Here is a 12,391-nt window from a genome sequence, read left to right as displayed (position 1 = left end):
TATCAGTTATGAGCTACTTTCACTAGATGGCACAAAAAATCTCCTAATCTAAAGTTTTGACTATTTTTATTTTTACTCTAGCATTTTCGTACGTCAGTGAGCCGTGCGCGTCATGCCAGTGCCAGTGCTACCCAGTCCTATAAAAGTTACGTCACGCGCGTCGTCGTTTGTTGTCTGCTTAAACTTTTGACCTCGTATTCACGTGCGTTCCTGCGGCGACTGCAGCGCGCATTATAATATACTCCAAGTAGAGCACGGTTCCAGCGAAATACACCAGTTCAGGTAATATCCCGAATTCTGCGAACTTTTTCTTCTCTTTGAAACTCGTTCGCCGTGCTGGTATAATCTCACGTGGTCTCGGCCTTGGTCGTCAAGTTGTTATCAAGGGCATCTTCGCCCGTCTCTGAAAACAATTAAATGGCCATCTTGGGTAGTCTCGTTCTCTCTCGTGAGCAAAAACTTGTTTGTAGGCGGGAAAACACGACTGACCCTACTCTTTTATTTCTCTCTTGTGTGTGTGTGTCTGCACTCCAGGGAAATGGATGTCACAACCCTCTCGACGGTATTTTTATTCGCCCTGGCTGGTCACTGCATGGCGAGTGACACCGACTTCACAGAAAAAGACGTAAGAGTGCAGGCGTCGTCCTGTCTATTTTCTCTCCCTTCTACGTTTTGATATTTCTTCTCTACCCCAGTCTCAGGTTAATGCAACATGGTTAACCGAATACACGGCGTGCCTAGATTCTACATATCACAAGCGAAAACCGGGACCGGAGTCGAGTCTTTACGGCCATGTAAGTTTGCATCCATCGCATTCTCAAAAAAACTATGTAAACTCTTTTTGTATGCTTATTATCATTTTTATTTTTTTGCTTAGTCTTTTTGTGTAAAATTTCATGAACTTAACCTTTCAGTCGTCGGCATATTCGCCGAACAGCAAAATAATAAGCGTAATCGTTGGAGTGGGGTGTAATTTCTTATTTTACTCCCTCTAATCTGATTCGATGCACTCTTTTTGAAAGTAGAGTTGGTGCGGGGCGGTAATCGCTCGCTTAATTCCCCCATCCAGTGCACACCGTGGAAAAACGAGGCATGCTGCACGGAAAACACCACTCGGGACGTTCATCACACCGCCATGTACGGATTTTCCTTAGACTTTTGCGAAGAACAAACCGGACAAAAAATGAGGGATGTTTGCAAGAAGCACTTTCACAGAGATCTCTGCTTCTACGAGTGCGAGCCTAACATTGGCCCATGGGTCGTTAAGGTATGTTCGTGGACCTTCACTGTTTCATATATTTGCTTAGGTGAAGTTGATGCCCAGTGGCATCAACTTAAAGTTTCGGCAGTTAGGCGCTAACCCCCAGCTTCACTAATTCATAGGCTGCGGTCTCTGTATTGTCCACGCTACCACGTGGGTATTATTAACCTTGAAGGTATAGGAAAGGCACCAGGCCACTAAGAAACGCTTACATTGGGGGCAATACCGTTACAGCCGATTTTTTTTCAGTGTGTTGTGACACCTCATTTGTATTACACCGGCTCTTAATTGTGTAAAAACTAGTTTTGACACAGGAAATAGTTTTGCCAAATGCAATGCTATTTTGATTGTTTGTCTTTTTTCGATTATCGTTCATTCCGTCCGACTCGCCTGCACCTTTGCATTAATTGTATTAACATCGTAAAGTGATATTTTTCATTTCATCTGCACTTTTTTCTTTTTCTTTTTTTTTTTTTTTTGGTGCTTTTTGGGTGTATGCCACGGCATCCAGAATGTTGCGCCAAGAATATTTTTGAGTAAATTGCAGTATAGGATAAATTTTGCACATGCATGAATTTCTGAATAAAATAAAATAATGGTGTTTTACCTTACCACTGGGGAACAAGAAACAAAAGTTTCGTCCGCTCAGCTAAACATGTATTTAAAATCGTTTTTGCAGGTGAAGCGGAAGCTTTCAAGGGAAAGATTTTTTGAAGCGCCGCTTTGTGAAAGCGATTGCAACACCTGGTGGCAAGACTGCAGGTTTGAATACGCTTGCACCCCGAACTGGCCCCGGGGATTTAAGTTTGGTGGCGGTAAGTCCCAAAACTGCACTCGGCATCAAGCTTGCTCTCTGACCTACTCCTTTTTGTTTGTTGTGCAGGTAAAAACAGCTGTCCAAAAGATTCCAAGTGTGTGCCGTTTCATGAAATGTACAAAAATGCATCCGACTTCTGTTCTCAGGTAGGGCCTCTTCGTGCGTTGATTGGCGGATACTGTACAGTAGCGGACGATATGCGAAAACTGCCCGACGAGCGCATAGCTCGGAAGACCTCCGATGCTATCTAACGTGTAAAACGGAAGAAAAAAAGGCTGAGTTGTCATCTAGGTTATTGTGTTAACGAGCTGCATTTCAGCTGTTGTTCCATTTTTCTAGTTACTCCCCCCTTGGTTGGTAAATATTTTTGGGGTCAACACTGATAGTGGTAGTGCTCGGTAAAATACAATTAAAACCGCGTATCGTCATCTATCTCGCGGACTTCTTATCAAATGCCCTGAAACTGATAAATCAACCTGATGACCCAGTTCGGCGCTGAAATCGGCATGAAGTCGGCGACAGCTAGTCGTGTGGGGTGGGATGGCAAAATTGTAACAGCCCTGAAACCTCGTTTATTGTTTAGGTTTCTACTGATACATAGCACTGCAGTGTTTTTCATGAGTAGGTGGCTGTGGTTTCATAAGCAAAAAGCAGTGACTATTTCGACGTAAAGCGCCAAAATGACTAAAATTATTGTGACGTTTGGGAAGTCACTTCCGTGGAGCGTAAATAGTTCCTAAATTTCTTTGTCCCATGTCAAAATGGTTGCTTTATGTTGACGTCGGGTGGATGGACAGCCACGTGTCATTGTGTTTCATGCCTAAGGAGCTTTGGTTATTCTATTGTGCCTTCATGTGCGCTTTGCTTAGGATGATGACATCTATATGATCTAACCATTTTGTTCCAATCGTTTTTTTGTTTTTTTTTCTTCTGAAGCGCGTGGAAGAGTGTATATGCACCCGTTCGTGGCACTAACTATGCTACGGCAACATGTTCGCGGCGATTTTTTTTTTTTTTTTTGTACTTGTGAGCGCGTGCTTTTAACATCGGGGGGCGGAATCACCCTAAACAGGGCATTGAGCCACCCTGGGTTATTCAGCATCTGTGTGCTCGACGTGGCTCGACAGTGTAACTATAGGGCCTCAACGTCCTTCTGTTTAGGGTGATGCCACCCTTTGTAGTACCCGATGCCGACAGCACGCGCTCACGGGTAAAATACAAAGGAGTCGACGAAAACAAAATGTCGCCATAGCACAGTCAGCGCCACAAACGCGTACAGGAACACGCGCTTAAGAACAAAAAAAAAAAAAGATAAATAAATAAACGTGTTGGACAAAATGGTTAGATGTCTCCAGCTTAAGCAAAGCGGCCATGAAGAAGTGTAACATCTCGTACGTGACACGGGCGGCGGCAACCTGTGCTCGCGCGTCTTTTAGGCACGCGCCAATCTACACCAAAGACAAGCCGGATATCTAGGGTGCCGTGTTTTCGGATAAATTCGAAAAACACTCGCCGGTAAGTTTCCTGTCAATTCGAATTTATCCGAAAAACTCCGAATTTCGAAGTCACAACGACAAAATAAACAAAAAAAAAACCGAGTGTTACGACTAAACTTTATAAGAGCACAAGTTCAGTGGTCCCGATGATATTCCACTTCAGTTTCCCTTTGACATCTAGAACTAGGTTTTGCTGTCGGTTTACCGGCCTCCATGTTTCAATGGGCGTTTATTTTTGGCTGAGCTTGATTCAGTGCTGACTTCACTCTCTTATGAAGATCTTGTCTGTATGATAGGGGATATTAATATTAACACACTTCGCCCGACTTTAGCAGTAGTCGGGGGCTATCTTGATGTTCTATCTAAATGGGGACTGCAAAATACTATTCGCGAGCCTACCCGTGAAGAGTTTTTATCGGGGCAGCTAACCGTATCTTGCATCGACCACGTAAATATTCGGGCCCTAAACTTAGCTACTCAGTCAGCGATTGTGGAAAAAAAACTTGCTGATCATTATTTTGTTTGTTGCTCGATAATGAAGCAATCTGATCTACCGGCCTCAGCCACGGATAAGAGGGAAGTTTCAATAGTTGACCCCCGAATTTTCGATAAACTTGTTGCGCAGCATGACTGGAACACTTTTTTGCTTACCGTCTCGCCTGCTGACAGTTATGAACAGCTTGTTACCCAACTAAACCGTTTTAGGCAAGCAGCTACGCGCATTGTAAAAATCAAGCAACGGAACTTAAACCACAAATGGATGTCTTCTGAAATTTTGGCTGCAATTAAGGAAAAGGACCTTCTATGGTCCCAGTTAAAGCGCTACAAGATGTGTAGAAATAGGGCCAATGCAATGATTCGTCGCGCTAAACGATTTTACCTTCGTAGCAAATTTAACGAGGCTCGTACCGACCCCAAAAAAACATGGTCGTTAATCAATGATGTTAGAGGAACAAACACAAAGGCTACAAGCCATAGCAATTATCGCTCCCTTTTATCATCAGGGGGACAGAGTATCGCCAATGATTTTAACCATCTTTTTTCTAAAGTATCGGGTACCGCGAGGCAACACACGAACTCGTGTACATTACGCAATAGCGTTTTGGAATCTGCTTATTTACCCTTCTTGGACGAAGATGAGCTTAAAACCGTTCTTTTCAGTTTAAAATCTAATAAGTCGCCGGGTATTGACGGAATTTCAATCAATGAATTACGTAGGTCGTTCGAAGTCCTCAAAACTGTTTTACTATCAATTTTAGACGGTATCATTTATAGTGGAGTCATTCCCTTAAAATTGAAAACGGCAATCGTTATCCCGCTTTTCAAAGCTGGAGCGCGAAATAATATTGAAAATTATCGTCCGATTTCAATTTTACCTTGTATTGCTCAGCTGTTAGAAAAACACTTGCGCTTGGTCATGACACGCTTTTTGGATAAGCATCGTATTATGTCGCCCTCTCAGTACGGTTTCGTGCAAGGTCGTGGCACTCAAATGTTACTTGAAGATTTTTCTGATCTGCTGAACTCGTCGTTTGAGCGGAATCAAGTCGCGTGCGCGTTATTTCTAGACGTCAGTAAGGCATTCGATAGTGTATGTCACCGTCTGTTGCTAAATAAGCTGTCAATGGTGGGATTTCGCGGTTCCTTTTTATTGCTGTTACAAAATTTTCTTCAGGATAGGCGCCAATGTGTTTCGATTGAACAATTTCGAAGTAACTTCTCGATAATTAAAATCTGGTGTTCCGCAGGGTTCAGTACTTAGTCCTTTATTATTTAATATTTATGTGAATGATCTTTCTAGTACCGTGCCCACTTCAATATCTCAGTATGCGGACGATACTGTAATTGTAGCCGGCGCTTCTAAGTATTTGCACGCAATTTCTTTGCTGCAAAGTGCGGCAAATAGGGCAATGGACTGGTTTGATGCAAATTTAATTTCTATTAATACGACAAAAACTCAACTAATTTGTTTTCATAGCCCATTAAAACGAGTCAGTCTCACTTCTCCGCTTTTTTTGCACACGTCTAATTGTCTTAATTGCGCGTGTACCCCTGTGAACTACACATCTACAGTTAAATACCTTGGTTTGATTTTTGATAGCGATCTTGCCTGGAATTCACAGCTCGCTCATATCTGTAAGAAGCTTCGCGCGGTGTCTTGTTTGATGTACAGTGTTAGATACGTTATGCCATTATCCGTTCGTAAGGTTATCATTCATGCCCTGGTCTATAGTGTGCTTCGTTATGGAATAACTGTGTACGGCCACTGTGCCCTTCGATGGAAAATAAGAATCAATTCAATTTTGCGTTCTTTGTTAAAAGTTATTTCTTATGATTTAAGTCTTGATAAAGATACTGACGTATTTAGAGCATTATGCTTTCCGGATTTCGGCTCTCTGTTGATAGAAACTGTAGTTTTCCGTCATTTCTGGAATAGTTCTTTTAAAGTACCTTATGCCCCAGCCCGTTGCCTAAGGCCAAAAAAACGTTACTGTATACCTCGGTGCAGCACAAGATATGGCGAACGCATGCGCCGTTACTATGTTCCCTCGTATTTTAACAAGCTTCCTATGAGTATTTTTTGTGCTAGTACAAAATACAAACTGAAAAAAGCGCTCAGGAATAGAATTGTATAAAGATTTCTTTTCTGTGTGTGTCATAGCTTGATTTATCTATGTGGGGTTTTTGTGTTTTACTGTCATTGCTTTATTTTGTCACTGTCTGCCAGGCACTACCTTTCAAGCCCGATGAGGCTTCGGTAGGCCTGAATCTGTACATGCTATTTTTTCATTCAATAAAAGTATTATTATTATTAAAAAAAAAACAAAAAAACTACTGACAAAAGGAGTTTGCCTTTTAGGTCGAGGTTCCTTCGGGTACCCGGACCTTATTTATTTTGAATTTCAAAGATTTAGAAATCTAAGAAAATAAACTCCGATAAGCCCCGAAAAACACCTTGCGAATAGACGGTAAGAATAAACACCCTCCGAATTTCTCGAGAAAAAAAACTTCGAAAACACGGAATCCTACGGATATCCCTTTGTTTTGCTTGCATGTGAAAAGTACGCGAAACACATGCGCGTCAAAACTGTCCGATCTGACGTGCGAACTGCCTGAACGACGTTCGGAGGCGAGGGTTTTCGTAGTACCGGACAGCGTCGAAAACCCTTGCCCCCGAACGGTCGTTCCGGTAGTTCGCACGTCGGATCGGACTACCGTGCGAGCTCGTCTTCGAGCGGTTGCTTGATCTCGCTTTGCATCTGCCCTTTCTTTCTTTTTTTTTTTTTTTTCCTCCCTTTTTAGGGTGTCTAGCGACCGGGATTGGTCAGGGAAATTTTAATTTTTTTGGAAAAATCGGGGAATTGTCAGCGATGTTTTCAAAAAGCGAGCCCAGTCAGGGAAAATAAGCCGGAAACATACTCGAGTGCCCCGAGCAAAGACTTGAGGGCTTGGGGGCAGAAAAATAAGCAATAAATTCAGCTTAGACCTGAGCGCGGGCTCTGCTCACTTCATGTAGAGTGTGCTATCCAATGCAAAGGGAACAGCGGACAAATCCAGTTCAAGCCTTGGATTGCATTGGATTGGATTGAGTGCGCGACACTGGGCTAGATCCAGTTAGAGCTACTAAATTTAGTAAGAAATGGGAAAGCCGCAGACCCCAATCCAAGCCTTAAGCCGAAAGTATCCGAAAGTGCGCATCTGGCCGGTGTGGTTGAGCTTCGTGTTTTCATCGTGTTTCCGGAAGTGGCCTCTTCACTGACAATGTAGGCGTCCAGAAAGCGCTCGTTTAATCCGGACTGGACGAACCCGAATATTTCGGAATATGCAAGTTAGATTAAGCCTGTGCAAAATGATCCTCACAGTGTTCAGTGCTCAATGCCTTGTGTTGTAATTGTCTTATGTATTTAACCGCCTCTACAGTGGTCAGAGAATTTCACCTGAAATTGTCAAAGAAAACCTAAAAAAGTCGGGGAATTTAAAAAAAAAAAAAATTTCCTAGACACCCAGATTTTTTTTTTCCCCCTTCTCTTTTTTTGGTTTAGACTAGCAAAAACGGTTCGGATGTACCAGATACACGCATTTTCCGTCAGCAAATGCACAATCGGCTACATTTTTATGACAATATTGTAAGATTCATTTGGCTCATCTTGTCTCTAGACGCTTTAAACACGGGCCAGATTGAGCCGCCATTGCCAACCTTCTCTTGACTCACCGAGATACCAAGCCACCGAAGCGGGCGTTGACGAGCCTCCACAAAGGCATGCTGAGGAGAAGGACACAGTATAGCACCTAAAGTGGCAATAACCTGTCCTGCTGTGGGGATGGTGAAATAAAGCGAGGGGATCAGGGGAAAACAAAAACTGAAGTTCGGTTGTGGCGGCGCCCATGCACAGCTGCCTGAAGGCGTCTACTCTATACCAATAAGGTGAAATGAAAAGGAACTATACTGGGCACTCTGGGATGCTTAGCGCAACAAAGCAGAGGTTGCGTGCGGCCTGATAACCAAATTATACTTTGACGAATTTGCCTGCTTTCCTCGTCGCCTAAAAAAAAAAAAAAGATGTAAGATTTTAGTTGTTTCCACATTCGTTGTTGGGAAAATGCGTGTTGAACCGCGACGCCGACTGAAAACAAGGCAATACATTTTCATCACGTTTTAACAAGATGTTCAATGTTTGGGGGCAAGAGAGCCAGGGAGGGCGTCGAACTAATTAAAATAACTTTTGACGGGAGACGTCAAAATAATTGGGACAAAGGTTGTTGAAGACGGCTCGATTTTAAGAATATCCCATCTTCTGGAAATGGCGTCCCTGACCTCAGAATAACGCTTAGGATTATTTTCGCGGTGGATAGTTCCTGTACATATCGTCCGCGGACCGTACAGACTCCGTCTAAAAATGCGCTGACCATGTCTTTTCGCTCCAGGTGTGGGACCACTCGTGGAGGGTGGTTCCCGACGACCGCCCGTGCATGCGCCTCTGGTTTGACGGTTCCATGGGAAACCCAAACAAGAGAGTTGCGCTACTTTACGGATCTCACAGCGTCGACAGGAACGGGTTCCCTAGTGGTGCCGAGGCAGTCGCATCTTCATCGCTGCAGCTCTTCATTTTTGGTGCTATGTTGACAACACTCCTTTCATAAAGATCAACTTCGTGCCTTATCGAGCAACTTTTTTTTAATGACAAATTGCTGCATGGTTGTTCATTTCGTTTCTTCAAAGATTTTGGTGGATGTTGAAGATTATGTTTATGGTCGTCCGAAATTTTATGCATGCTACTTACACTCCATGTTTTTACAATAAAGTCCATCTAAGAAAAGGTGTCCGCCTTTTCGTATTCTTTGTCACGCCAGCATTTGGTCAAACGTTCAATCTTCGCTAAATCTTTAAACAGCGACAACTTTTATAAAAACCTTAGCTTCAAATTGGGCAGATACCTGCTCAACCCGCAAACTCAACCACTATTGGCGCCAAGCCAGTAGTTCCTGTGGCCACCTTGCTGAACGTTTGGTCAAGCGCTCAATCTGCTGCATGTCCCTTCCATTCGAGAAGGAGCGAGACCTTCCTTTCTGCAGGGAGTAACTCAGAGACCCGCTCCCGTGGGGAGAGGAGTGCAGAAGGGAGTGGGGAAAAAGGAACTGGGAACCGGTTTTCTTTCCGGAATGGAATTAATTGCCGCCAAAAGTGCATCATCGCGGCGCTCACCGTCTTTGTGCGTTTGTAATCGCGGACTGCACCAATCGGGCAAAATGTATGCGCCGTCATGTTATTTTCTGTGCGTGAAAGGTTCAGCCGGGGACAGCGAACACACGAAGAAAACGAGCGCCGCGACGATGTTCTTTCGATGCGGCTTCGTCGACTCCATCGGATCAGCGTTACGCTGCGGTCGAACTTGGAAGTGAAACGGAGTAGGGAAACCAGAACGGCAGCCATTCTTCCTCCAAGACCTCTTCCGTTCTTGAGCATCAGCAAAACGTTGGCTTTTAAGGAGTTATTTTGCGAATTCGTATTACTATTCGCCTCGAGATCGAACCGTGTCGCCACCGTGCGGCTGAAATTGGAAACGCGCGAAAGCGGGGATACCGCCGTGCGTCGTCTGCTACGGGCGCACGCTCAGAAGCCTGGATCTCGGTGACGCAAGCCCGTTTCAGGCTGAGCTTGACATTTCTTATTAAGTGTCTTATGTTTTTTGTTGCCGTTTCTTTTTGCTAAAGGTTGTGTTGGATCGTTTCCCATGCGTAGAAATTCAGCAAAGCGATTACTATTAAGTCGGAAACTTTCATAACCTTAGTGCGTTGGTTTGTATACAATCGCTGGTCCCACGTATTTTTGTTATCTCGCACAAACCGTGGCTTTCATAAAGCATTGAATGTTGAGTGGGCCTGTGGTTTGATTAGAAAATTAACCCGACTGATCGCTATCCCTTAATAGACTAATCAATCGATAATCCGTACGTTGATTTTTCGCCGGTCATATTGCGTGAAAGACGTTAAAACTACACATTTTTTTACTGGTTCTACTATGTCATAAATGGCATTATGCATTCCCGTTCTAAACTTCACGTTGTGAGTCCTACATAAATATGAACACGGGAAGCCTTTTAAAATGAAGTATTTTTTTAAGTTATTATTTAAACAGTATAATCACCCTCGGTGAAATGACAAGCACGCTGAAGTGGTTTACCGTGCAAGCCTGTGTCACAAAAGAAACAAAGACGTCAAAACTATCAAAGTAGGCATTTTTTACTCCTTGTTGACTTTCTCCAGCTCAAGAATCCAATTAACCGGCAAAAAATTGCAATTAAAGCATTACTTGAATAATCTGAACGTTAGTCGATGAACTGCCCAGTTCTGATATACGTTAGGTGTCGGCGGAGGGTGATCGGAAAGTCTCGTGAAGGTCGCTAGCCCTCATCAGTAAAAGAGTATCACTGCGGCCGATGCTGTATGTGTCGTGGTGTGCGTCGTTTGTTGGGGTTGCAGAGTCTACTGCGTTGGAATACAAGATTATTTAGCCAGAAATTTGTAGTATTAGCCTATTGACATTCGCGGCCTTCGCCAAGAAAATGGAAGCGGGTGAACCCACACTACCGAGAAAAGCATTTAATAACAAAAACATTGCTGCGTTGCTCAGTTACACTTGTTTATTACAGTAACGGCAGATATATTAGAACAGTTTGTTTCCCTTGTTTCAGTTGTCCTGCCAATCGTGAAGTTTGCAGATCTTAACTAGAAAAGACACACTCTCCGCATCGCAACGCAGTAGATTTGTTCAGACTCCAAAAAAAACTTACCCACACTATGGCAGAGTAAAACGGCAGAGAAACTCAATAGCATGATAATTTCCAATACAGCGCTCACTTATCTTCATTCTACATATTTATATTACTGCAAAAACTAAAACTAAAAAAAAAAACAAAAAAAAAAACATAGAAGCTGCGATTTCACAGCTTACAGTACCAGTATTATGTTATCTGGGTTGGAATTTATTGTTTTTTTTTAATTCCCATGTTGATGAACCGATACACCCATTTTAAAAGAAAAAATATTGAACATAACTATTCCAGTTCAGCCGGAGACAGGCATCAGTCGTGGTGATCCATGCTTTCCAACGTCTGCCTAGAGCAGACGACGCACCCACAGAAGCGATTATATAAATTTGGGTCGCACGCTGGCAACACGATTCGATCTTCCTTGAAGCACCGAACAGTACCGCATCCTTTTCCGCTAGAATTGTTTTTCCACCGACAGTATGCGACAAAATAAACGCAAGAATCTACGTCGTCTCGCGCGCGAACGTGGAGAGCCTATGGGGCGGCCGTTCTCCTATCCCCGCTTTGATGATGATGATAGCGCGACCGTAGCGCCACCTCTAGGTCGATCTCGAGGCCAATAGCTCTCCAACTGCCTTGAGTGTTACATGGTAAGTGAGCGGCTCCTACAGAACCATTTTGCGTGCACATCGCAGCCGACTGACACCAAGCACATCGCGTCAGTCGTAGTTTCTATAATCCGCATTCCCGAGCATCGCGCTGCACAAAACGTTCCGGCGCTCACTTTTACATTTAAATTAAAAAATTTTGTTTTTGTGTTTGGGGGAAAAAAGTTGCGATCATTTGATTTTTAGTAGGCCCACTCATCCGCCAGCGGATTTGGTAAAATGAGAAGCGAGAAAAATTTAACATTTATGTTTTATAAATCACTGACAATTATGGATGTCGCCCCGCAGTAGTCGCCGGACCGTCGTCCAACACAAGCTCTTCGTAGGCACGGATACGGGGGGGGGGGGGGGGGGGGGGGGGGGGTCGCTGGGTGTAGGTTGTTTATCCCGTTATTTTATAGGTGATTTGTAGAAGGCATCAAACCCCGGCACGGGAAATCAAACCGACTGCGAAAATTGGTCGACGATCAATGGGACTCATCCGGTGGAAATCCGTTAGCATTGGTTCTTTCTCACCCCCTTTACATTCGTTTAGGACCCCTTGCCCTTCGTTTATCACCGCTTTCCTGACGTTTATTACCCCTTCCGTTCCTTTATGACTCCTTCCGAATCGTTTATGGGTTCTTTCGAATCGTTTATGACACGTTTTCGATCTTTCTTTTTTTTTTTTTTTTTCACCCCCTTTATCACGAGAAGAAAGAAGCACACCCATCGCCGGAGCGGCAACTGAGCTGGGCCGCATTCCAAAGCAGCGCTTAATCGTCTCTGGCTCCGCGCCAGCTGTGCGACGCTCGTATTAGTCGGAGCGCTGCATGATGTCAGCACGCGTCATGCATGGCGCTGACAAATGGACGCCATGCATGGCGCTGACAAACGGA

At 43.9% G+C, this 12,391-nt stretch overlaps 1 protein-coding gene across 2 annotated transcripts; it reads left to right on the top strand.

Moving 5' to 3' along the window:
- The first annotated feature begins 36 nt into the window (after positions 1–36).
- Positions 37–8,894, top strand: LOC8030220 (folate receptor gamma). Of its 2 annotated transcripts, XM_029988101.4 has the most exons (7): positions 37–282; positions 535–625; positions 696–794; positions 1,070–1,267; positions 1,941–2,076; positions 2,145–2,224; positions 8,501–8,894. In XM_029988101.4, exons 2-7 carry the CDS (start codon positions 539–541, stop codon positions 8,714–8,716), a joined length of 816 nt encoding a protein of 271 aa, XP_029843961.2. In that variant the 5' UTR covers positions 37–282; positions 535–538; the 3' UTR covers positions 8,717–8,894. The 2 variants fall into 2 exon arrangements, with proteins under 2 accessions (XP_029843961.2, XP_040355150.1); XM_040499216.2 differs by having other exon boundaries at positions 126–282; positions 1,941–2,224.
- Positions 8,895–12,391: the final 3,497 nt, after the last annotated feature.

The sequence above is a fragment of the Ixodes scapularis genome, unplaced genomic scaffold, assembly GCF_016920785.2.
Source record: "Ixodes scapularis isolate PalLabHiFi unplaced genomic scaffold, ASM1692078v2 PGA_scaffold5__190_contigs__length_132052651, whole genome shotgun sequence".
NCBI lineage: Eukaryota > Metazoa > Arthropoda > Arachnida > Ixodida > Ixodidae > Ixodes > Ixodes scapularis.
Note: the sequence above shows the minus strand (reverse complement) of the source record. Positions and strands in the feature narration are given on the sequence as shown.